Source organism: Pangasianodon hypophthalmus, chromosome 28, assembly GCF_027358585.1.
Source record: "Pangasianodon hypophthalmus isolate fPanHyp1 chromosome 28, fPanHyp1.pri, whole genome shotgun sequence".
In the NCBI taxonomy this organism is placed as follows: domain Eukaryota; kingdom Metazoa; phylum Chordata; class Actinopteri; order Siluriformes; family Pangasiidae; genus Pangasianodon; species Pangasianodon hypophthalmus.
This window is the reverse complement of record NC_069737.1, coordinates 6549605-6577043: the sequence shown is the minus strand read 5'-3', so window position 1 is coordinate 6577043 and position 27439 is coordinate 6549605. Positions and strand designations below refer to the sequence as shown.

Here is a 27439-nt window from a genome sequence, read left to right as displayed (position 1 = left end):
AAGATGAAGAAGAAGAACAAGATGATGATGGGAATGAGGAAGATGAGGAAGAGGAAAGGAAGCAAAAGAGAAAGAGAAATAAATAAGAGGGCAAAAACGAGGTAGAAATACAAGAAGAGGATAAAGATGAGAAGAGGAATAGAGGGAGAATGAGGAAGAATGGATGAAGGATGAGAATAAAGCAGAAGAGAATAAGGAGAAAATTAAGCACAACAAGGAAAAGGAAGAGGAGAGAAGGTAAAAAAGAGGTGAAGCAAAAGGACAAAGGAAACAAAAAGGAAACAAAAAAAAAGTACACAGCGTATATATTTATTTATTTTATTAGAAATCAGTAAATAAAATATAAAAATAACTACAATAAAAATAAATAAATAAACTAAAATAGCGATGTACCCATTGTCCATTCTCGCCCTGTAGTTTACTGAAATAGAGCTTCAGCTCCTTCACTGTGATGCTGTAACTCGCCAAAACGCCCAGCATGTCCACCAACAGGTCTGAGAGACAGACAGAAAGACACACAGACTCTCAGAGAGAGAAATATTACATAGTACAGTCAGAAAGATGATGTGACCACTCTATAACCCATAACTCATAGATATTCACCGTTACAAACAGTATTTAAATATTGGCCAAACCTCTCAGTCACAGAAACAGAACACGACTCCATCGCTGTGAGTCCAGAGCAGCGCGTTACCTGCGATCATGCTGTCTGTTCTGTCTATCCTCTGCAGGACGAGTGTGATGAGGCCGACTTCAGTGCAGGCCTGCAGGTTCCTCACGCTCTTCTTCAGCACGGCCGTGAACATGCTCCACACCTCGGCCTGACACGTCACCTCACACTTATCCAACAGGTCCACCATACACATGATGCTCTCCGTCTCCTGGATGATGAAGTTCAGCTCAAGGTCAAACTGACCTCCGACCAGCTGCACAGAGGCACAGAGAGAGACACAGAGAGACAGAACGACAGACACAGAGACAGAGAGAGACACAGAGAGACAGAGAGAGCCACAGAGGCACAGAGAGAGACACAGAGAGACAGAGAGAGCCACAGAGGCACAGAGAGAGACACAGAGAGACAGAGAGAGAAACAGAGAGACAGAACGACAGACACAGAGACAGAGAGAGACACACAGAGAGACAGAGAGAGCCACAGAGGCACAGAGAGAGACACAGAGAGACAGAGAGAGAAACAGAGAGACAGAACGACAGACACAGAGACAGAGAGAGACACACAGAGAGACAGAGAGAGCCACAGAGGCACAGAGAGAGACACAGAGAGACAGAGGGAGACACAGAGAGACAGAACGACACAGACACAGAGACAGAGAGAGACACACAGAGAGACAGAGAGAGCCACAGAGGCACAGAGAGACAGAGGGAGACACAGAGACACAGAACGACATAGACACAGAGACAGAGAGAGGCACAGAGAGACACAGAGACAAAGACAGACACAGAGAGACAGAGAGACAGAGAGAGACACAGAGAGACAGAGAGACAGAGAGAGACACAGAGGCACAGAGAGACACAGAAAGATAGACACAGAGACAGAGAGAGACACAGAGGCACAGAGAGAGACAAAGAGAGAGACACAAGACACAGAGATAGAGAGAGACAGAGAGAGACACAGAGAGAGACACACAGGGACACACAGACAAAGAGAGAGACAGAAAGAAACAGAGAGAGGGACAGAGAGACAGTGGGACACAAAGACACAGAGAAAGAGAGAATTAAATACAGAACATTTCATCATGTACATCATCACCTGTAAAAAAAAAAAAAAAAACACTTCACCCTGGTGGGTCAGTAACTGTCATGTGATGGGGAGAGATCGCTAGTGAGAGCGGAATCAGCAAAAACACTACACTAGGTGGAAAAGTTTTAGAGGCTAATTAATAAAGTAAATAAATATATAACCAAATAAACACAAGTAAGCAAATAAGTAAATACACATCCATCTAAAGTGTGCTTTTCAAAAAAGCTGGAATGACGAAAGGTCAAGAGAGAGGATGAAAAGAGAGAGGATGGCAGGAGTGAAAAAAAGAGTGTGAAAAAGTCAAACAGCAAAACAAAAGAAATCTAAACGAAATCATTTCTATTGTTTACTAATATATTTTAAAAAAATGTACAAAGGCGCTGGTCACTAGTTGCCATGGTTTCACTTGTAGCCCTGTATTAGTGTGATATCACCCCTAAAAATACATAAACCCCCTTTTTAATACAATTTATACATCTTCCTGTTAAATCAAAAATTCTAGTGGAAATTCTGGAGTAAAGCACTCGTAGGTGATAAATCACAGCACCCTCTATAGGGCAAAAAATAAATCTTATAAATGAGATACAGAGAAAAAAACAGATAAATATTATAAATCACATCAATCTAATCTAAATGTAGATTCGTTTAGAAGAATAATCTGTTTTAAAGAACCCAGTTGTTCACACAGAGTCACACCCAGACTTAAGCGCTGCTCGCTATCCGGTCATTATCATTATCTAAATAGTGTGCTGCACAGGAAGTGGGGTGCAGCAAACAGGAAGTGGCTCTCATTAGAAAGATTTACAAGGAAAGCAGAAGATCAGAGTCAACTGGAGCTTAATTCCTTCTCTTACACTTAATGATTTATTAATATTACAGAAGTGGAGCGTGCAGTGGAGTTAATATCACAGTTAACCCTTATTCCTAAACACTTACACATTAACAAGAGACTGAAAATCAAACAACAGCAAAGCTGCAAGAGTATGTATTTAGCATTCACACATCATCCCTTATCTTAGTTCTTTTTTATATTACATTAGTATTTTACTTTTTTTAGTTTTATTTTACTTTGACTTATTTTAGCTAAGAATCAGATTATATTAAAAAGAAAACCACCAAATTTTGCAACGAAATTAGACCTAGCTGTTACAATTAAAGCTTAATCTCCGTAACTTGGCTAACCCTGAGCTAATGCTGCATTCAGTTTAAGGTCGCAACTTGTAATCTCCGACCACCGACTGGGAAAAAAAACAAAGAAAACGCCCCTCACCTCAGAATCCCTACTCAGGAACTAGTGGCGTTCTCCTCAACTCTGAGTTCAGCAAGTGACATCAAGTCAACATGGATGCTCATGACATCGACAGTAAACAAAGTGGCTCTTCTTTACTTATATATATATATATATATATACACACACACACACACACACACACACACACACAAGTATTTGCTTTAGATCAGTCAACATAGACATATTTACTTATTAAATCTGTAACACTGACTCTATAGTCTGAGGAGGTAAATCTACATCACACATCGCAGTTAGCTGCCTAGCTAACACGGAGGCGTCCATAAAGTTTCTTCACACTTTGTAGTTCCAATGCACAGAGGTGAAAAATGGCGTAATCTGGAGTTTCAAATTCCGACTTCTTATACTTGCTGTTAATTATGTGTATGCAAGATGGCCGCTGCCTGAACCCCTGCAGTCTTTGGCATGATGCAACATCAAGATAAATCGTAGAGACATTATAAGGGTTTGTGTATTTTTTTAGGGGCAATATCACGCTAATATGGCTACAAGTGAAACCATGGCACCTAGCGCCCAGTGCCTTCATACATTTTTTTTTTAAAGATATTAGTTAAACAATAGAAATTATTTAGTTTAGCTTTTCATAGAGTTTTCAAAGCACTTCTGTTAAGTGCTCTGGATAAGGGCATCTGCCAAATTCCATAAATGTAAATGTATAGCACCATGTGACACTGGACACAACTGACTACACAAACTAACGCTTTGTCTCAAATCGCACACTTATACTACACTAGACCATTACTGAGTACTAACACTAACGTTTTTTAGTTAGTGTTAGAATTTTAAAAACCTCTTAAACCTACAGAAAGGTCTGTTTCGAGTGTCAGTCTTCTAGATTTTCTAGATCAGTAAATATTTTTGAATGTAATGCGAGGGTTTATGATCTGAGATGCAGATCATGACAACAATCACGACGACGGCACAAAGTTTTAAAGAGTAACGTCAGTCTGTTTAACGTCACTGTGCATGAAATCACTACAGATTACAGTTTGAGTTGCAGACCAGATGGACTGAGATGTTTTGGCTCTGACGTGCCGTGTAGTAGACGCCACTTTTAATCCTCCAGATGTACATAAGATACGCAAGCGAGTAAACAAGGCCGCTCGTGTAGAAGCTGCCTGCGTCCATGTACGCATTGTGACACTTGCACCTTTAGTACTTATGCTGCGTGTCTTAAATCAGAAGTGAGAAATCTGAACTCGGAATTACATCTCTGAGCTACAAAGTGGGAAAAAACATGGATGCCTCCATGTTTGTATTTTGTTAGTAGTGAAGTGATATTTTGTTTACTGTTGCCATGGTTACCTCGATAGGGTTGAGGAAACCTTCCAGATTTTTCGAATACAAATTTTTCTGAACTTTAGGTGATTTTTCCTAGTCGGAAGTCTGATATTCCAAGTTACAAGCTTTAGTCAAGCATTAGTTAGTCAACTACGTCAGCAACTGACTACAAATCGGTTATAACTTATAACGTAATATTTAGATTCTCTGAGGTTTTGCAAACCACACAGATTTAGGAATGAGTCACAATGTCTGTGAAATATCTGAGCTTCAACAACCAGCTATAACAATCTCAGCTAAGTGGCTAACATTGAATATAGGTTGTGTTAACAGGACTTCCTGGTGTATAATGTTTTCCTGTGTTATGTCTTGGAGATGGTCCACATGGTTGTGCTTCCTGAGATACGGAGTGTGTGATGAGAGAAGTCACACTGAGACTTCCTGCTTTTTACTGCATCCCACATGCACGCTCAAAGAAAAGGACAAACCCGGAATTTCCACGTGACTATATTTACAGTTTAATATTCACACGTTCAATTGCAGCAGATGAAAAGTCACATAATGAATCACAGTATTTAGTCTAAACGATTTTGCTGAAAAAGGAACTATGTAGTTACGTCAGCCTCATCTTATCAGTAAAAAGATTTTGAAACCCCCCCCCCGAAAAAAGACAGAGAGGCAGACAGAGAGAAAGACAGAGACAGAGACAGAGAGAGAGACGGAGGTTGTTTCTCTAACAGATCAGTTTGGTTAGTCAAGTAGTTACTTTCCTCCAGTCATCCTGAGAAAGAAGCTCAGTTTTATACACACACACACACACACACACACACACACACGATTTGCAGTAAACATGTGTGTGTGTGTGTGTGTGTGTGTGTGTGTATGAGACTGGGAGAAAAAAAAAGTCGGCCCACTGTCATCACTAATCCAATGTTTACTTATGAAACAGTAAGGGCAAACACCACACGGGCAAACACCACACTAACAAACACACACACACACACACACACACACACACACACACACACACACACCAGCTCATGACTCAAGTGCTGGTGGTTCATTAGAAATGCATAACAGCTCTCGTCTCTACAAGACATGGGAGTAAAAATCATAACATACGATAAACATTCTGTTATCGTTATCCTCCCTGCGTAGTGCGCACTTCAGCCCTAAACTCACTGGATATAGACATAAATGCCATTAGAAAAATGAGACGGTGGCTAATTTTACAAAATCTCTATGCACCTTTGGTCGCAAATCGCATGCACTTCCTGTGTTATGTGGTCATATCTACTTCCTGTGTGGGTTAAATGAAATAAAGCAGGGGAGGGGGGCAGGGCAGGTGAAGGGGGTATTGTCCCTGAAACTAACACACCACACATTCACTGGTGGGTGGAATGCAGACAGAAATGAGACGTGGGTATAAATCTGGTAGGCGGAATATTTTCAAAATTTCTCACATTTGAGCAAAACTATGACAACCATAGGGAAAAACATGAGGAGTGTCTGTGTGCGTGACAAAGCAACATGACAAACAGAAAAAAGAAAAAGACAGTGTGTCTCTCATTACAGGTAACATGACTTCATGTAACAAAAAAAACAAAATCAAATTCTTCATGCGATACTTTGCGTTTAGAAAAACGCTCTTAAAAATCCTTTTAATTCAATTTCATTAAAATCTTTTGTTTTTCTCTTTTTATTACTAACTCGCATTAGTAAAAATTACTAACAAAAAAACCCTGATCATTTCATGATATATAAAAATCTGCTCTAATATCTTAGCTATATTATGAAAGTTTAATTTAATCAGATTTGACTCTGTTCTGAGAGCTAGGATTTGTTTCATTAACAAAGGCTGCAGATTCAAAATTCAAGATTATAAACATGAGCTTTGTCTTCATGACGAAATTCCTAGAGTCAACACATTTTAATCTCTTCATTTACAACTCCATTTACTCAGTTAAAATGCTAATTATCTCTTTTGAGTGGACAACTATTTTAAAAGCGTCACTATTTGACAGATTATAAGGCAATTTACTTGCCTTTTTTGATGTTGCGGAATCATAGGCCGCAAGCTCACGGCCCCATTTAGCTCTGTAGCTAATAGAGGAATCAGGAATCACGCTGCCCCAAGCTCGGGGGAGAAGCGACAGAGGACAGGACAGGACAGTTAATAACAGAGTTGAAGATTGGGGTAGTTTAAAAATACTTCATTTTGTTTTATAACAAGTAATCATAATTAAATCTAATAAATTTCTGCAAACAAAGAGAAAGTGTAAGTGTAGAAAGTGTGTCTATGTACAGAACCATTTCTATTCTAAACAACGGGAAAGTGGAAACGAGATTATGGAGTGGTTAATAACCGTACGTCAGAAATGCGTGCGCACCATGGTGACCTTGTTTCCTTCGCAAAGGCTGAGAAAAAGTAGAAGAATATGTTTCCATTTCCCAATGCACGGATGTAGTAGGGCTGGAAATGTTGCTGAAACCTGACAACTCTGGTTAATAATATTACCCTGAACATAGCTGAACAAATGTATGTTCAAAATAACTACGATGTTTAAAAACTGTGATGAGATAACAATACGATGTAACAATAGGACAATAAATATCAATAGAGTAAAGGTACTGGATATCATGCAACTTTAGGCGAAGTGCAAATGAAGTACTGATGTGAGTGTGCAGGACGATTAACACGCACTGTGCAAGGAACAATTCTGAGTCTCTAACCGAACACCTACACAGCAGAGCGACGAGGCAGGAGTGCGTCAAAGTTTACACCGAGTTACAAACCACAATCATACACTCATACTAGCACTCAGACAACTCTGTAGGCTGTCAAGCCTGTCATTGTACTCATACACACACACACACACACACACACTCCGAGTGAAGTGGAAAACATAAGGTAACCCATCATTAGCACGAGACAGATCGTCACAATGACACCACCAGCTTCTGAGCAATTACAAAATGATCTCATAACAACAGCACAAACATAGATTTCATTTTGTAATGTCATAATGATACACAGACAAAAAAGATAAAGTCTCAGAGAAACACAGACACAAATACGTTCATACAGACAGCAACAAATAAATATAAATATATAAAATATATAAAATAACAATATAAAATAAATATAACAATATAAAATAAAAGATGTTTCCTGGACAACTCTGTTATGTTAATTCTTTTATTTTAATTTTTTATGAAGAAAATTTTATTTTTAACCACATTTCAAACAGGATTAAGCTTATTAAAATGTCATCGAGTATAACAAATAGTTGAAAAAAAAATCTATAAGATACAGTTTTAGCCTTTAAAAAAAAAAAAAACTAAAATGTTCAACACCACATAGATTTTTGAATCTCTATATTTTGTTCTTATAGCTACAGCTCCTATTTTGTAGGGGGCCAAGCACTGAAGGTGTGTAGTTTTATTATAATTCTACATGGGAGTCTACGACAGTCCACAGAACACTTCGAACACTTCATACTTTTTTTTAACGACATTTGGCGCAGTGATAGAGGACAGTCTCAGCTACGTACACAGCAATTTTTTGTGTACACCATTCAAACACTCTAGGGCCTCCAACACGGCAAAAATTGGACATATGTTTGCAATAATAAATCCGCAACATATCTGATTCTTGCAAAATTTCCGCCCTTTTGGATTTTCTGCCATTTTGAATTTTGATGCTTCTTTTCCAACAAAGTTTCTCAAATCACCACGAAATTTGGATATGCACACTGATATGAAGGCTGGTTCATCCATGAGGCACAAATGAATCTGACAGAAAAGTAGCCAAACAGGAAGTGAGGGCATATCTTGGAAACGTTGCGACATATTCAGACCAGGGACCAGGATCTAAGGGACTCCAAGAGGTTTTGTCTAAATCCCCTCTAGGGGGTGCTATTATTCACAAATGAGTAAAACTGCTCAAAATTATTGAGTCATTAATATAATTCCTAATTCCTTGGAAGCTGCTGAGTTTTCTTGATGCAACGAACTTGTGATTTGTCAAACAGAAAGTTGACCATTTTGTGTTTTTTTCGCTTTTTCTGCTACAAATATTGTTCAATCGTCACAAAATTTGGATCACAGCATCATGAACCCGATCCAAACAAAACCTGTTTCTCTGATTTTTGATATGCAGGTTCATCCACAACCTGCAAACATATTTGATGACAAAGTCACCAAACAGGAAGTGAATGTACATCTCAGCAACGGCTTGCCACGTTGCCATCAAATTTAGTATATCTCCTTGGGAACAAGCGCTGATAGTCTGATAATGGCTTCTGGTCTTCCTAAAGGGTGGGGCCCAGAAAGTGTTTGGCCCCCTTAGTCGCTGCCTGCAGCTATATTTATTCATTTATCTGTAACACGTAAGGCTCTGCTCAAACGATGGGCGTGTCTATGACATTCTGATGGGTGTGGTTAAGATCGTAGTTATGATAATCAAGTAAGCTAAATCAAATCATATATTTGGTGGAATTAACAATTTTGAAATGTAATTTTTTTATATCAAAGCATAAAAAAAGTCTGTTTATTTTATCATGACAAGCATCAACATCCTCTTAACGCAACTTTATTAGCAAGCTACATAGCTCGAGTTAGCATTGTGTTTAATGTTTAATTATTTTAAATAATACAGTATTAAATGTTCCAGCTCAGATTTATCATTACATGTTACCAATATTTTACTCTCATCTGACTGGCTAAATGAAACGCAGCAGCTGCACTCATTTGCATAAAGAAATTTTGCCGTCAAGTTGCCATAAAAAATAAAGGCCGATTTTTTATGTTCGTGGATTTGAATTAAAATACTATTAGTTTGCATTTTAATTTATCTTATTTTAAATACTACCAAATAAGACAAACACAGACACACATCCTGTCAGGCAGAAATATAAACATACGCGCACACACAAACACACACACACACACACAGAGAAAAAGACAAACTTTCTCAAACACCCAAAGACAAGGAAAACAATGTGCCATATGCGCGCACACACACACACACACACACACACACACAGTCAGATTCGAGCATGTGGAGCAAGTGTTTGTTTTTCCACACATTTGTAGTTGCAGGATTAAATTAGTCATGGAGTTTCTTTATCAGCTGACGCTGCCATTCTTAAACACACACACACACACGCAGACACACACACACACACACACACACACAATGACCCTTTTGCTCAGCACGATTTGCATCTTCAGGGAGAAGGGGGATAAAATGTCACTCCTCTGGCAGATTACAGCGCTTCTGTGTTCCTGGAGTGTGTGCTGCTGAAGGACAGAGGGAGAGTTTTGTGTGTGTGTGTGTGTGTGTGTGTGTGTGTGTGCATATATGTACCACATAAAGGGAAAGAAGGGGCATTGCTAGCATTGCTATTTAAGGAAGATGCTCTACTTTGGAGAAACTCATTTCTCTCTAGTCTCAAACATCTACATACATCACACACAGTCACGCACAGTCTCCCTCTCTCTCACACACACACACACACACACACACCTGAGAGATAAAAGTGGATCAAAGCACAACTATTCATGCTCTATGGATCCTGATAACAGACTAAGACTCAGATAAAGATATATAGGCTAAGACTGAGCGAGGTGTTCTCCTGAATCCATAATGGAAATAATAACATGTGTAAGAGCTCATTCCGAAACTGGAATCAGGATTCAGTGACAGTTTTCCATTCTGAGAAACAAAGCAATCAGAGAGCACGTATCTCATGAATCGCTTGAATTACAGATGCGCAGGCGTTTCGCTGTGAAGTCGGCTAAAATCGGGTCTCGATCGATCCATTTGACACGGAGCTATCGATCTCTAACCGTTTCCGTTGTGACATTCCTGAATCCCGGAACTGCCGGCATTCACTGTCCTTGGAATTCCACCTGATTAAAAAAAACCAGTCTATCTATGGAGCTTGGAGCTTGAATTATGTATATTTTAATTATATAGGTAAATAATATTGAATAACTAAACAAACTTGAATTTTAAAATTGTTGTAAGATTATTAAAAAAAAAAATCAAATCTCAAAATTTCAAATCTCAAAAATATAGCACTGGTGTAAATGATCCCAAAGGTGAAAGTGAAGCATCCGGGATTCACGGGATTCCGGGAAAAATTTAATAAACAAACAAATAAAAATGTTTTTATATTCTGCTCAAATAACGAGATTTTCACAGTGATGTTAAACACTTGATGTGAACTATTTAGGTAACGTTCTAGCTAGGTTAAGCTACACTAACATTAGCAGCCAAAGTTAGTTCCTTAATAGCTATTGATTTAAAAACTTAAAAACTTTAGATGCGAATTTGGTTATCCATCTTCTCTCCATTTCCTTTATCGTATTTCTTTCCTTCTTTTCCTGTAACATATTCCTTTATCGCTGTGTTGCATGTGATTGGTTGGAAGGTGTTGATTAACAATTCAAATCACAGGGTTTATATTAATGCACTCACGTTTATACGTTATCGTTTCTATAGTAACAGCTCATTAATAGGGACATTTAATAAAACACGTATAATCATTGACACCGTGAATTTTCATTGAGGAGACATTTATTTAGCATTTATGGAAGGAGTCAGTGTCAGTGCTTTGTACAAGAGATAAAATGTACCACCATGTTAAAGTCTTCAAGAGGGAGGAGTTTGCGCTTTCTGATTTCTCTGTAACGTGACAAGCTGTGATTTTTCATTTATTAACTTCAAAAGAAAGGCTGTAGAGGGAGCAACTATTTATATCTGCTATAATGTAAATGAGAAAAGGAGCTAACTTGTTTCATGGATGTTCCAAAACATTATAATATATAAATGAATAAAAAGCACTTATCGTTCTTTAATAAATAAGAAAATTGTAATTGTTGCCAAGTTGCTGTGGTATAAGAGGAATAAAATAAAACACTTCAGGATGCGCTGTTACTGAGGCACCCATTTGTTGATTATTTTCCTATAACAGCTTGCCCTCAAATCCACTAGTGCTTCCACTAACACAAAGCACTTATTTCAAAGTGTTTCAAAGTATAATTCAGAAGGGCGTGTTTTTTGCCAGCTAGCTAATTCAACACTAGCATGTAGTACTAGCAATGTCAGTCACACAAACGCATAAAACAAGGGAATCCATTAAACATAATTATAAACAAATAAAAAGTACCACATGGTTGTTACTTAATTAAAAAATTGCAAGCGTTAGGAATGTCAGTGTTGAAAAAAATGCAATTTTTTTTGTTTTGTTTTTCCATTAGTCACTCAGTGATGACATCATCAAAAGAGCACCAGCCAATCACATGCAGGCACTCGCTGTGTCGTCACTTCTTCCACACACCCCGTTTCCATCCTCCATCTTGTCTTCATCCACAGCACGACATTCACACCTGTAGTCGTGGGCTGCGTCCCAATCCGCTGCACGACTTAAAGGCTTAAAGTGTGTGGCTGCGTCCCAAATGTGTTTATCAGTGTTAAGTTCAGGACACACAGTTCAGCACTATGGGTTTAGCCATTACTGCTAACACTTTTCAGTACTGAATACAGACTTTTAGACTCGCACAGAAAAAGTCAGGTAGCGGAGTCGGGTTGCGAAAGTCTTTGTGCGGCGGTAACCGAGGACGTGCAGCAGGTGTAAATTATTCACTGCCCCACAGGGTGTGTGTGTGTGTGTGTCTGTGTGTTCAGTAAAGTATTAACACACTCACAGGAGACAGGAAGTTCAGTTCCAGGCATGTGGACTCTACGCGACTCACAATGAAATATCCAACATTCAGAGCTGACAAACTGATTTAAGTTTACGGTCCATCATCCAAACAGCCGACGTCGTTGCATACGCAGTGACGAGTCCAACGCTCTAACGTAAACACAACTACGCCGTACCAACAACGTTATCTTCTAATCTGTCCGAGAGAACTCATTTGCATAAAACGCACATCTAGCCAATAAATCTCACATGCTAATCAGCAGTCAATTTTATGAATGGCTGAGTCACATCCATAGCTTAATCAAGATCAAGAACGTACTATAAACAGGTTCTAGAATGTGCTAAGAGGTTCTAGAATGTGCTTTAACATGCTCTAAGGCTGTTTTCAACTGGTACCAAAATGCATTTCAAACAAGTTCTAGAACACATTATAAAAAAACTCAAACCAGGTACTCAAAGTGTTCAATCAGGTTCTAGAATGCACTTCAAACAAGTTACCACATGCGGGTAATCAGGTTCTAGAGTGCACCGTAAACAGGTTCTATGCTATAAGGGGTTCTAGAGTGTGCTTTAACAGGGTCTAGAAGGCTCTTTCTACAGGCTGTAGAACATTATCAATAAAAAGCACCTAGTGTGGGTTTAATCAGGTTCTACAGTGCACCTCAAACAAGTTACAGAATGTGTTTGATCAGGTTCTAGGATGCACTTTAAACTAGTTAAACAATGTTTTTAACTGGGTTCTAGATTGAACTTTAAACTAGTAACAAGTTATGCAATGTCTTTAATCAGGTTCTAGAAAGCACTTCAAATAAACTATAGAATGTATTTAATAAGGTTCCAGAGTGCAAACTTGACCAAATTAAACACCCTAAGAAGAGAACCCCTTCTGAATGGAGCGCACTTCATTTCCTGCTCAGTGGAACGTCACAAGCTTAGAGAACTCATTTGCATAAAACACAAATCTAGCCAATGAGCTCTCTCATGCTAATTAGCAGGCAGGTTTATAAGGAGGCTGAGTGAAATGACATGATGAGGGGAAAACTAACTCAACGTCCCCTGTTTCTGTCTCGAGAGATCGCTTACAGCACGCCCAGACCTGAGAACACCACCTGCCACCTGCTCCCACCGTCTCCATAGCAACCGGTAAAGGTCAGAGGTCATAGCTTTAGGCAACAAACACAAGCACCAGTTTATCTCTAGAGCAGAACAAAGAAAGCTGAAGCTGAATTTTTTAACAGTTTCCTAAACACACACTGTAAACTGGTAGAACACATTTAACACAGGTTCTAGAATGCACTACGAGCAGGTACTATAATGCTCGTTTAGACCGTGTTTCTCAGACGCAAATTAAACATGCCCCAGAAAACACTTTCAGAAACCTTAATAAGATCAAGAATGCACTTCTAGAGTAAACAGGTTCTAGAGTGCACTATAAAGAGGTTCTAGAATGTGCTTCAACAGGGTTTAAAACACTCTTTCAACATGTACCAGAACACATTTTAAACAAGTTCTAGAAGGCATTATAAAAAGCTCCTAGTATGTTGATTAATCGGGGTCTAGAATTCACTCTGAACAAGTTAATCAATTGTTAATTGTTAATCAATTGACTCGTTATGTTTTCCCCAACAGCAGAACGGAGAACACTGAGCACGAGATCCGAGAGCGAGAGCGAGAACTCTTCCTCTTCCGCAGATAACAGAAGACGACGGCGCCACTCGCTCACCGCTCTCTGCCTTCACCCCCACAGAGAATCGAGTGATTCATTCAGGAAAAATTAACACCCAACCATGAAAAAGAGAGTGTGTGTGTGTGTGTGTGTGTGTGATCAGTCAAACGAGTGCAAACTGCCTACTCGGAGAAAGAGGCTCAAGCCATTATAATAAATCAGATTAACAGGTCAGTGGAGAGAGAGAGAGACAGAGAGGAAGAACGAAAGACAGAGTGAGAGAGATAAAAAGATAGATAAAGGGATGGAGAGATCATGTAAAGTAAAAGGGGTGAAAAATACTAATTTTCTAGACAAGTAAAAATGGCAAGAGAGTGTGTGTGTGTGTTTGTTTTATCTGTGTCTGGGTTTTTTTATCCTCAGAACAATTCTAAAACTGGACACAAATCCATATTAACACCGTAAGTGCAACGAGACATGCAGGTGTATTTCCTGACTGAAGCCCTGAGGAGCTGTAGAATGCACTTTAAACACACTGAACAAACACACGCACATGTTTAATCAGGTTCTAGAATGCACTCTGAACACATTATAGAATGTGTTTATTCAGGTTCTAGAATGCACTCTGAACACATTATAGAATGTGTTTAATCAGGTTCTAGAATGCACTCTGAACACATTATAGAATGTGTTTATTCAGGTTCTAGAATGCACTCTGAACACATTATAGAATGTGTTTATTCAGGTTCTAGAATGCACTCTGAACACATTATAGAATGTGTTTATTCAGGTTCTAGAATGCACTCTGAACACATTATAGAATGTGTTTAATCAGGTTCTAGAATGCACTCTGAACACATTATAGAATGTGTTTATTCAGGTTCTAGAATGCACTCTGAACACATTATAGAATGTGTTTATTCAGGTTCTAGAATGCACTCTGAACACATTATAGAATGTGTTTATTCAGGTTCTAGAATGCACTCTGAACACATTATAGAATGTGCTTAATCAGGTTCTAGAATGCACTCTGAATAGGTTCTAGAATAAACATCAAACAAGTTATACAACATGTTTATTCAGGTTCTAAAGTGCACTTTGAAAAATGTTATAGAATGTGTTTAATTATAAAAATTTTAATGACTCATCCTGTACTAGTCTTTCATTTCGTCCAATGAAATGTGCTCTAGAACCCTGGGGGCGTGTCTTGCTCTACAGCAGCAGCTGATTAGCAGTAAACATGGTTCATCGATGTGTTTTTGGAGTTTTATTTAAGGCTACGTCCACATTAATGTTGTTGTTAAAGATTAATGTCACTTTGTACAACCTTCAGATTGCATTTTTTCAAAGGGGACAGAAGGGAATTTTCAAGTAGGAGAAAATTCTTGCGTTTTTATGTAGGACGAACAATTTTTGGAAAATGTTGGAAAACGCCAGTGTAGACGGAGAACGTTTTAAACGAAAATGCAGATTCCAGATCTATCTGGATTAATGTGGACGTAGCCTAAGACGTTTCTTTAGATTCAGCGCGTGTGTGTGTGTGTGTGTCTGTGTGTGTGCGTAGCATCTGGAACACTATTGGCTGCTGTGTAAATCAGACCAGCACTTCAACACAACGTCATTCTGACTATTTCAAAAGCAAATATATCAACACAGAGAATCTCGAGCTGTTTCATGGTGTCTGTTTAATTGTACCTAATGAGCAGAGTGAATTCATTTCTATACTGGGATTATCAAAAGGAAAAGGAAACTCTAGTAATTTGGGATTTGGGAAATCTCCAGAATTTGGAGATAATTAAAGTCTAGAAAGCCAATCATTCTAGAGCGCACGGAGAAATCCTTCCTAACAAGCGCTGAGAAAATGCAAGCAACCTGCAACATGTTCCTCAAGACAAGAGGTTACAGCAGCATAGAACCACATCCTTCATGCAGCTAGAGCGTGTGTGTGTGTGTGTGTGTGTGTGTGTGTGTTTGTGTGTATGTGTGTGTCTGAGCCTCTACTGTGTTGCCACACTAACAGAAGCAGTTGAGCAGGTTAGTGTGTGGTGTGTGTTACACTTCCTTATTGCTCTTATTCTTTCTCTCTCTCTCTCTCTCTCTCTCTCTCTCTCACGCACACACACACACACACACACACACACAGCACTGTGGATTTGCATGCAGACGGGTGATGACGTGATGACACACCGAGATTACTGTGATAAAATCCGTCCTCATACAGTGTAGCCAAAAAGTCAGATTAACGTTACAGTAACAATTTACGCTTTATTGTATTATCACAATATTATATTTATAAACAAGCACAATTGTATGATTTCTGGCTTCCAAAATTGCGTAAATAATTGCGGAGAAAACAACAACAAACATCATGGGGAGGCTTCACCTGACAGTTGGGAGAACTGAACACACTACGTAACCAAGCCTCTGATTGGTCGCTACAAACGAGGCGTGCTGAGGCATCAGATATGTTTCACTAGCATGCTAAACTCGCTGTTCTCAACCCTCGATTTATTTACTGGTATAACAAACCACCTGAGTCTTAATTCTGTTTCCTTTGTCTTTTTGTAAATACGAAAAAAAATGCAGTTCTTCATCTTCTTCATATTCTTTCTTGAATAATTCTGCATTTTTGTAATTTCTGGCAGCAGCAATATGTCAGAATGTATTATTATCATCTAAAAATTTTGACTTAATATCTCAAACTTTGAACAATTTTTTCCTAAAATTTCTTTATTTTCGACAACAGCAGTATGTCAAAGTCAAACTTATCTAAGAATTTTTACTTATCTCAAAATTTTTTACTTTTTATTTCAAACTTTCACAATTTCAAAAACTTTCTCACAATTTCGACTTATCTTAAATTTTCTGATTTATTATCTCAGAACTTTCGATTTTATCTCAAATTTTTGACTTTAAATTTCAGATTTTCTTTATTTTTGTTGGTGAATTCACTAAATGATGTGTATCATGAAAATGTTATGTTTTGTCACATGACCCTATAAATCTTCAACACAAGATTTGTGTGTGTTGTGCTGTTGCACATGCACTTACAGATGCAACGTGAGGGAGACAAACACTATAACCGTTCCCACAGTGTGCTAACCGACTTCCCCGTCATCTGTGACCTTTGACCTTAACGCCAAGTGCTGTGTGCTGACACTTCAATGCACAGAATGCGACAAAAAAGCACTACACTGTGTTACGCCATCGCATTTACACACTTATCACGCCTGCAAGACCTATCTCAGTTTCATAATCATAGTTTCTCTGCAGCATGCTGTTCTCACAATCTGAGGTCTGTCAAACAAATGTGGGTTTATGATAAAAAATTTAAAGTGGTTTCCTGAATCTTGTTATTGTCATATCCCGATATGGCCAAATTATTACTAGTATAACCGTATAACCGATAGTCATGGTACACTCACTAAAACACTGCAGAGGACTAACAGACATTCAGGAAAATTTCCGTTTTTAAAAATGTTTCCTCTTTCAACAGCAGCTTATGGTGTCAGGTGGTATGTAGAGGGGGACTATGTTTAAAATAGTGAACTTGGCTAACTGAAAATATTTCACAACCTGTTAAGTGTTGAAGCTGCAAATCAGCCTACAGTTAAATGCCCCCAATTTACTCCCCTTTAACAAACTGTAGTTAATCAGCCTCATATTTGGTGATTGGTTCTTTAGTGTTGCACTAATAACTAAATGAATATTAAAGTTGATATCCTGGAGGCAAACTAGAGTTTCATTAACTTTGTAGCTCTAGGGGAAGGGAAAGAGGAACGCTTCAGACACCTAACAAACATGTTTCGGCTGATCATTACACTTGGGGGTAAATAAAGGGAAATTGGGAATATTCGGCTTTTAAACTGGATCTTCAAAAATAGAGGCTGTCTTATTTTCAACAAAGATGAAAGATGTGTCCTTCACAGAGACCTATTCACACTCCTAGCGCTAATAATAACATTGAACATTGTTTATTATTCTTTTAATAAATTCATGTGTAATTGGATTTATAGGTCAAAAAAAAAAACACCCGCCACGTTCGGTATGGCTGACTTTCTTCATAATCAGTTACAAGCATCAATAAATGCCGTAATCAGTCGTATATTGCCAAGTATGTTTACAGTACAGCTAATTTAGTGACACCCGCCAAACGGTAAAAGAGCACCTCCTAAATGCATCGTGCGCTAAATATTCCAATAATGCAGCTCAGCCACTGCAGAGCACCATCTACCACAGACACACACTAACTCTGCCTTTTATAGGGTGCCATTACTTTTGTCCTAATTGAATGCCCATTCTTATTTGTCTTATTTTACGGATTGCTGTCTTTCATGTTAAGTTTCATAAAATGTTCTTTAAACATAAAAAGTAATAAGTAGGTGATTTAAACTTGCCAGCGTAATCCGTGACTCCGTGGCAGTGACTCAGTGACAAATATACGATCTGAAACCATAATTTTAATCAAAGTTCACGTTAGTGAGCTCTCACAGGATACAAATATTTTTCCAACGCAACAAAACTTGCAGGCGGTGAGATATGAAGCTCGCAGGACAAACAAAGACCATGTTTGTTAACACGAACAAGCAGCACTATGCGATGTATTTACGGCGTCCTTAGTACCTGTACCTGTCACAGTAGTTTTAATCAGGCAACTAGTTGGTTTACATTTTGGGAAATACATCCAAATAAATTAGTCAGAAGGTGCAAGTAAAAATAACAACTGCATGAGCTAGATTTGAAAAAAAAAATCTAAAAATTGAAAAAAATATGAACTGGAGTGATGTAGCTGATGTTGAGGAACTGTCCGAGCCAGGATGTGCACACAATACTGACAGTGCAGGCATTTCACTGGCACTTCAGCGGTTATGTAGAAAGTTATATAGAAATATATATATATATATAAACTTCCTGTTTTTTTGGCCACACCCACTTCAGATACTTGGAGCACTAACCAGATATAGATACAGATACAGATAGTGTCACTGTAATCGACTCACCAGGTTGAACACTGTCTCCACGATGTCCCGGTTCGTGACCTCTCCAGCCTCAATGAGTCCCTCCAGCACGGCGAACTTCATCCGGATGCCCCTGATGGGCACGGTGGGCATGATGCCCCCTCCACCAGGGGGCGCTTTCTCCTCCGCCATTCCAGGTGAGACACCTGTTCCTCTTCAAGGTGACTCAGGTTTAAAATAGCACCTTGAATGCGCAGGGTTAAGCTCTGTGTTTTGAAGAGAAGCCTTAAAAGCCACTCTCCATCCACTGCTGCAGGTCTGGAAACACGGGTGGTGTTACAGGTGAGATTACAGGTGAGATATTTCAGCTCACGCGCAGACGCTCAGCACTTGAAGGAGTCTATAAGGAAGTCTATAAGGAGGGCTACAACTTACTGCTACAGAGGGGCAGAAATTCAACAAAGCAATAGCTGCTATTAAGAAATACTACACTAGCAAACTGTTAGGAAGGTTTGTTGTTTAGACAGACAGGAAACTGAGCTTCACCTCTTCTTCTTCTTCTTCAGAGCAGGATAATGAGCTCTCTCTCTCTCTCTCGCACACTCTCGCACACACACACGCACACACACACACATACACACACTCTGTGAGCTAAAAGCACTCCGACACGGAAACAGAAATCCTCCCGCGGCTGTTACGAGTGCTCCGGGTGAGCTCGCACTTCTTCTCGGAGTTTTTTTTCTTTTCAGAGCGCCATCTCTTCCTGAAACGCTCGGCTCCGGCTCGCAGCCGCCATGACAGTGGGCAAGTGGGTGAGCGAGCGCCGCGCATGCGCAATGCAGGTCTGAGCGGAGCTGTGCGGGGATCAGGTGTGCTGCAGGTACACAGCGCTGCTGCTGCTGTTACTGCTACTGCTGTTACTACTGCTACTATTACTACTGCTGCTGCTGATATTACTGCTATTACTGCTGCCATTACTACTGCTACTATTACTACTGCTACTATTACTAATAATATTACTGCTACCACTAGTACTGCTGCCATTACTACTGCTACTATTACTACTACTGCTGCTGATATTATTGCTATTACTGCTGCTACTATTACTACTGCTACTATTACTAATAATATTACTGCTACCACTAGTACTGCTGCCATTACTACTGCTACTATTACTACTACTGCTGCTGATATTATTGCTATTACTGCTGCTACTATTACTACTGCTACTATTACTAATAATATTACTGCTACCACTAGTACTGCTACTATTACTACTGCTGCTGCTATTACTGCTATTACTGCTGCCATTACTACTGCTGCTGCTGATATTACTGCTATTACTGCTGCCATTACTACTGCTACTATTACTACTGCTGCTGCTGATATTACTGCTATTACTGCTGCCATTACTACTGCTACTATTACTACTGCTACCATTACAGATATTACTGCTATTACTACTGCTACTATTACTACTGCTACTATTACTACTGCTACTATTACTAATAATATTACTGCTACCACTAGTACTGCTGCCATTACTACTGCTACTATTACTACTGCTGCTGCTGATATTATTGCTATTACTGCTGCTACTATTACTACTGCTACTATTACTAATAATATTACTGCTACCACTAGTACTGCTACTATTACTAATAATATTACTGCTACCACTAGTACTGCTACTATTACTACTGTTACTACTAATATTACTGCTACCACTAGTACTGCTGCCATTACTACTGCTACTGCTACTGTGGGACAATTAATAATCACTCTGTATGAGACTTTTAAAAAAGCTACATTCTAATTATATTCTGTATATTGTTTTTCCTTTTAAAATGACCTGCTGAAGATTATGATCGATCACTATAACGTATTATTAGTTGCAGTAGTTATTATTAGGTTAATACACTTTATAATATAAGTCTTATTCTTATCATTTATAATAACAAACAGTATAATAAATTATAAATAATAATGTCAACTTGAATCTATCCACAAATAACTGTTTATATGAGTCAAAGCACTATTTATGTTAATAAAAATAAATTTGCTGCAATCATAAATTGTATGTATATATTATATTTATTATATTCTCCATTTTTATTATGAGCTTCATTCCTATAATAAATGTTGCATAAATAAATAGATAGATAGATAGATAGATAGATAGATAGATAGATAGATAACATTATTACAGCTAGAAGTACTAGTAGTACTAGTAGTAATAATTTATTTTTTAAATATCAATGTATTATTTATTATAACGTATACTGTTGTTATTATTGTTAGTAGTATTAGTAGTAGTAATTTATTTTTTAAATATCAGTGTATTATTTATTATAACGTATACTGTTGTTATTACTGTTAGTAGTAGTAATAGTAGTAATTTATTTTTAAAATATTAATATTTATTATGACATTTACTGTTGTTATTATTGAAGTATACATTATTAATTTATTATTTATTATATCATTTATTTTTGCGATCATAATAACAACAGCAATACGTTTTATTCTGTATAGCTATTTAAGATTTTTATTTTTAGAAATATATTTATTTTATTTATAATATTTATTTATTTTATACATATAGAAGTCCTTTACAGAGTAATTATATTAAGATTATAAAATAAACTGAGATTATTGTATAGATTTAAATAATTGAAATGATGAAAAACTAGTAAGTGAAAAAAACATAAAAAATTTTTTTTAAAGTTTAAAAAGATTTTTAAAAAATTGAATAAGAAAAATAAATAAGTGCAAAAGCGTACTTAAATGCAATGTTGAATAAATTGTTATATATAATATAGAAAATATTTCAGTTTAAGCGTGGGTCTAGTTGTTATGTATTATAACTGATTAATTTTTGGGTTTTTTTTTTTTGCTTTCATTTCTGTAACATGGCACCACTAAAAATAAATGGTTTCTCTCAGATAAATATCTAATAACCAAATTCATGAACAGTTCGTAAACACATTGTGAACACAGACAGAAGATCAGGAAGCGTGTTTGTGGAGGAAAACTGTGTGTGTAGTTTTTGCCCCGCCGGTCCTCCAGAGTCCTGTGACGGGGCATGTGTGTGTCATCATACACTCCCTCAGTGAGAAACCCCTGGGGTGGTTACCACGTCAACAGCCCCAGAGACCTCACAAACACAAGCAAATATGTGATGATGCTTTTACAGTTCACAAACTTTCACTACAGTCACCTTCACTTTAATTAGTTCGCACTGTAGAGTATGTTTTAAGTGCATATTTCTTAATTTTTTTATATAAAGTTCAATTCACGCTAACGTAACGTTAATGTTATTGTTAGTAGTTACAGCATTCATACAGCATCATACTGTAATGTTTTTAGCAGGGGTGGACAAATTGCTGAGAAATTATTCTTAAGTGAAAGTATAGATAAAGTGTCAAAATCTTACGCAGTTAGAAGTGGAAGTATCAAATCAACAAAAAAAAAGTTGTAAAAAGATAAATAAATAAAGGTAGCGTTTTAACAGATGAAATGAAGTAAGGTCATGTTTACATGTGAAAAGTAAGTATTATTACTTATCTAAAACTGTTAGAAGATTTTCATTTTAAAGTCCTTATACCATTTTACCTAAAAAAAAAAAAAAAAAAAACATTCAATCTTTGTAAGTTTGTAATATTTACCATGAGCTAGCCTAGCTAATGAAATGTACTGGAATAGATGCTAGTCTAACCTGACATTAGCAAAGAAAACAGGCTAACTTAGTTAAATATCACCAGTTAATTTTAGCAAGTTAGCAAAACCTACCTCGGCATACTTTTTCAAATTAAATACGAGTCTGTTTACTAAAGCATGTTGAAAGATTTGACTGAGGTAGGGCCAGCGGTGCTCATCCTGAAGTTTAACACTGCAGTCCGGTGGATTATGCATCTTCAGATGCACACTGATAACTGTAGCGCTAACTACGCCGTGTAGCATGAAAAGATCACCACAGATGATAAACTGTCATGATTTTTGATTGTTTCTTTCTACATTGATGAACATGATTGGATGCTAAACTGAAATGACTGGATGCGAAACTGAGCCCATTTGACTGATTTAGAGCGTACAGTCATTATGTGAATGAGAGAAGAAGAAGTACATTTTGTTCTTGGAAATGTAATTAAGTTAGTGTACAAGTACTCAAATACAATAATACTCTTAAATATAAATACGGCAAAATAACACTTACGTAAAGTAACACAATACAATTACTTGGGTATTTTCATTTCACTGCAGTAGGTTTTCAAAGTAGCTACCCATACTAGCTAGGTATTAGAATGTTTTCAGTCAGAAAGGGCTAGCTATTAGCTGTTAGCTCACCTGTTATAGCTGCTTTCTCATTATCAGTCAGATTATCCAGACTTCAATTGAAAGTCAGTTATACTTTGTAATTTATTTATATAATTTATTATTTATGTAGCTACAAGAAGCAATACAGATTATCTATTTACACTAGCAGGCTATTGAAAGGCTATAACAAACTTTAGCTATCTAGCTAAGCTAACAGGTTTGCTTGCAGGCCGCCTATATAACCTTTTTTGTTTGCTGATATTATAAAAGCTGTGAAATCTACATAATGGAAGACTACAGAATATGTCGTCTTGTTTTTAAACAGTAAAGTGCTGTAGTATTATTACAATATAGTTACAGTTAATCATGCTAGTACTGTAAATATTTTCCCAAAACACCACAGAGATTATAGGTTTGAACACAGTATTCTACTGTAGAAATGACAGAAACTCTACACCAACTGGAAATGATATTATGGGGGAAGTATCATTGGTAGGTGTGTTATGGTTGTTGTTCCTGTCCCTTATGGGGAAAATGTTACCATGTATGCTGTCACCAATGGACACAGAAACCTCCATCACCATACCACCATACGCCACAGACCACCACCCACATGTCCAGCAACATCAGGAAATCAACCACATTATCTGGTACACTCTATATAACAAACTGGCGTTCCATCCAGGGTGTTTTCCTAACTTGCTCCTGGGATAGGCTCCGGATTCACCACCACTCTGACCCAGCTGCTGAATAAATGAATGAATGAATGAATAATTCATTTCTAAATCGAATCGTTCTCCTGTTGTTGAGCTCTATGACACCATAGCATCCATATCAGCAGGTGACCCAATGCTGAGCCATTGTTTAACCACAGACAACATGGCTTCTATTGAAATTTAATGGTCAAATAGAGATGAAAGGCTGGAAATTTTCATGTATTTGCACAGCTGATGAAGTCTGAAACATCCGAAGAACACAGTGTACGCCACAGTATTTTCCATTACCTCCGCTATATCCACTCAGTTACCCCCTTTATTACTTGTATCTACACTAATCAACCAGTTTTTCAAGTATATCCATCACACAGGTCTCTTTTTGGTGTACAGTTACTGATTAATGCGCTATACAAAGTATTGGCACCCCTCTACACCATCCCTCAGTGGATAGGGACCACAATTGACCAGTACTACCATGATGCTGACGTGGTATTATGTGTGGTGCTGATACAAGTGTATCAGGTGTAGCAGTGTTGTTGTTGTTGTTGGAGTTTTCAACACCTGTGTTTCATGGTTGGGTTGGAAAACAGTTAACCAACCAAAAATCTCCAATCAACAGATCAGAAACTAACCCATGAGGACAATTAACACCCACAGTGCATGGGGAAAAAAAGATGACCTTTATAATCTCAAGGTAGGAATGTGTAATAAAGTGTTTAGCACTGCATTTAAAACCTCAGCATCAACACCGCTCTGAGAACAAACCACTATCCAAATAATAGTCAGTGGTGGTTTTGTTCTATTGATGGACAGTGTAGACAGGGGTGCCAATACCTGTGCATATCACCAGATGAAATACAGTTAGTAATTGTATGCCTAGACTTTTATTACACCTGAGAAATACATACACATACACAAATACACCTTAGTTATGCCCATGTATTAATAAATCACACCTTTAGTCGTCATTTTGTCCTTTTGAACTCTGTTACCTTTTATGGAGTTTTGTGGGTGGGACTTCAAGTAAATCAGCTGAGTTTTGAACATGCTTGCTCGTTTACCTGGGATTTACAGGCATGAATAAACATAATTATGCGAATATGAAGAAAATCGGCATTAACAGCACTTTTGTAAATCTGGTGTGAATTTTTCGTTCAGTTTAGCATAGGAACACATTTACATAACTTTACTGAATGATTAATAAATGAGGCTCAGTGTGTTGTAGAAGTTCTTATGAGCATGTTTGACGTTATGAGGTGAAGGGGTGTGTGTGTGTGTGTGTGTGTGTGTGTTCATGGTTTTGGAAGCAATGTTTTGTTTCTTTGACAGGGATTTGCAACATGTGTGTATAGTTTCGAGACTATGCTTCCTGACCTGAGAGTGTGTAAGCGACTGTAAGAATTCACTTATACCACTTTGCAGCATTTTAACATCGTTTCATAGTAATTTCATCATTTCATCATTTTAGCATTGAATTTAAAGAACCTCTCATGGATGAATGCAGTTCAGAGTTATCTGATTATTCTGTATTAAATATTTTGATGTGATTTATTCGATTTGTCCAGCTCATCATTAAGCCCCTAACGATAATGTTCAGGTGTGTGTAGGAGCAGGAAAACCTTAACGACTTGAGGCTCACACTCAAACACACCCATTTTATTCGCATGAAGGGCGTGTTAATGATCAGGTGTGTCCGAGCAGAAAACACACCAAACTGTGCAGGAGTCAAGAAGCAGGAGTGAGAAATCACTTACTAACACTATTCTAATGAGCTCAAATCTCAGGATGTTAATAAATCCTTTTGAGCTTCTAAATTCTGAAAAATTACTGTATGTGTGTGTATGTGTGTGTCACTGTGGTTTTACTGTAGTACTTTATGGTAGTTATGGTTATTAAACTCTAACCTGTAATGATATCATGATTATACTTTGATACTTCATGGTAATCAGGGTTTATTACACATTTAACTATAAGGGTTATTATAATATATGTTAAATACTATATAACGTTACACTACACTGTGTTAAACTTGATGTTTATGCTCTTATGACAGTACCATAGGTTCTAGAGCGACAAACCAAATAAGGCTTAAGGTGTGCTTCATTTGTACAAAGATATACTCAAGAGTTCCTAAATGGCTATTTGCATCGTTAATGGTTCTACACTCTTTGAAAAAAGATTTTAGGATATTTAAGGGTTTCGACTTGGAACCCCTTTCGGTAGGAGAAATCATCTGTTGTAGACTTCAACAACAGACTTTTAAGGGTCCCCCAGATGGACTAACTGAATTAGATTAAATCTTTTTCTATGAATGTACACTATTTAAAAGGTTCCTCGAGGCGTTGGGGTATTATTAAACATTCTACACTCTTAGAAATACAGTTTTTGAGTATTTACAGTAGGGGTTCTTGGCTTCCACTTAGAACCTTCTGTAAAAGGGAAACCATCTCAAACCAAGCCAAAAAACCCTTTATATTTTTAGATTGAACCTTTTTTCAAAGTGTACACTGTTGATAGGTGTTCTTCAAGGGTTTGTTTATGTTTATGGTTCTACACTCTTTTAAAAAAGAATATTTAAAGGGGTATTTGGGGATATTTGCTTCCACTTAGAACCTTCTCTCAAAGTAAAAACTCTCTTTTGTAGGATTCTGCTTAGAAAATTTAACAGTTCCCCTAGAGGGACAAAGTTGTTCTTTGTATCATCACTCTTAGAGGTTTACACTCTTAGAAAAAGATTGTTAGATAGTTAAGGGTTCTACCTGGAACTTTCTTTTGTGTAGGATACTACTTAGAACCATTAAGAGCTCTCTTAAAGGAACAAAGTGAAAAAAAAACCTCTTTAGTTAGGTTTCATTTTTTTAAGTTGATCAAGGCTTCATTGTATTTTCAGTGAGTCTTTGAAAAAAAAAAGATTTTTGGGTAGTTGAATGTTCTAAGCTTTCACTTGGAAGTCTCTCTAAAAAGGAAACCCCTCTTTCTTAGGATTCTACATAGAAACTTTAAGAGTTTTAAAGAAACCCTTTGCGAGTGTATTAGGATTTAATGTGTAGGTTAGGATTTAATATCTGGATAATATTTTATACAGATGAAGGAAACAAATTACCCCCCCCCCCCCCCCCCTTTAAAAAAAAATCTGTCGCAACCATATAATCATTGTGAAGCCATGTGCATTTATTATATGCTGTTCTTTTTGTCCAATATTCAAATCCAAAATAAAATCCCATAGTTTATTTGAGTGTTTCCCCAGGCCCTTCTCTCTGTGCTGCACGTTCTAATGTGTTTATTATTTCAACACACCTGGATGATCCACGGGAAGGGCGTGTTAATGAGCTCAGGTGTGTTAGAGCCGGAAAAACTGGAGAAGAGGAGTAAGAAATCCTGGAGTAGTGAATGAGATTAACCCCATCATTGACTCTGAGATCCATATATTAATAATCGTAAAATCTGATTTTTAGACACTTAACAGAGCAAATAAACGGTTCTCACCAAGACAGCGCCCACTGTAGGTGCAGTACGTCTGTAAGCAGGACTTTGATTTAGTAAAGATAATGAGAAGTGAAATTACATTAGTGACCTTACTGTCAGTCTGCTGTTTTTCCTTCAGCTTGATTATAGATGAAACAGCAGCACTTTTTATTGATAAAGAAAGAGCTGCCCACACACACACATACACACACACACACACTCCTAGACCAACCTGTTCAGTCATCTCTTCTGT

At 37.6% G+C, this 27439-nt stretch overlaps 1 protein-coding gene across 2 annotated transcripts in view; it reads right to left on the bottom strand.

The window, feature by feature from the left end:
• lrba (LPS responsive beige-like anchor protein) overlaps positions 1-19471 on the bottom strand; it is a 202997-nt gene extending 183526 nt beyond the window's left edge. Inside the window, exons 1-4 of one of the 2 annotated variants that reach the window (XM_053231069.1) lie at positions 19235-19471; positions 18731-19006; positions 695-926; positions 394-494 (exon numbers count right to left, since the gene is read on the bottom strand). In XM_053231069.1, the coding sequence (XP_053087044.1) occupies positions 394-494; positions 695-926; positions 18731-18880 (483 nt within the window). In that variant the 5' untranslated portion in view covers positions 18881-19006; positions 19235-19471. Of the gene's footprint in view, positions 1-393; positions 495-694; positions 927-18730 lie in introns of both variants that reach the window. The other variant, XM_053231068.1, reaches the window with a different exon arrangement.
• Between the last annotated feature and the right edge of the window lie 7968 nt (positions 19472-27439).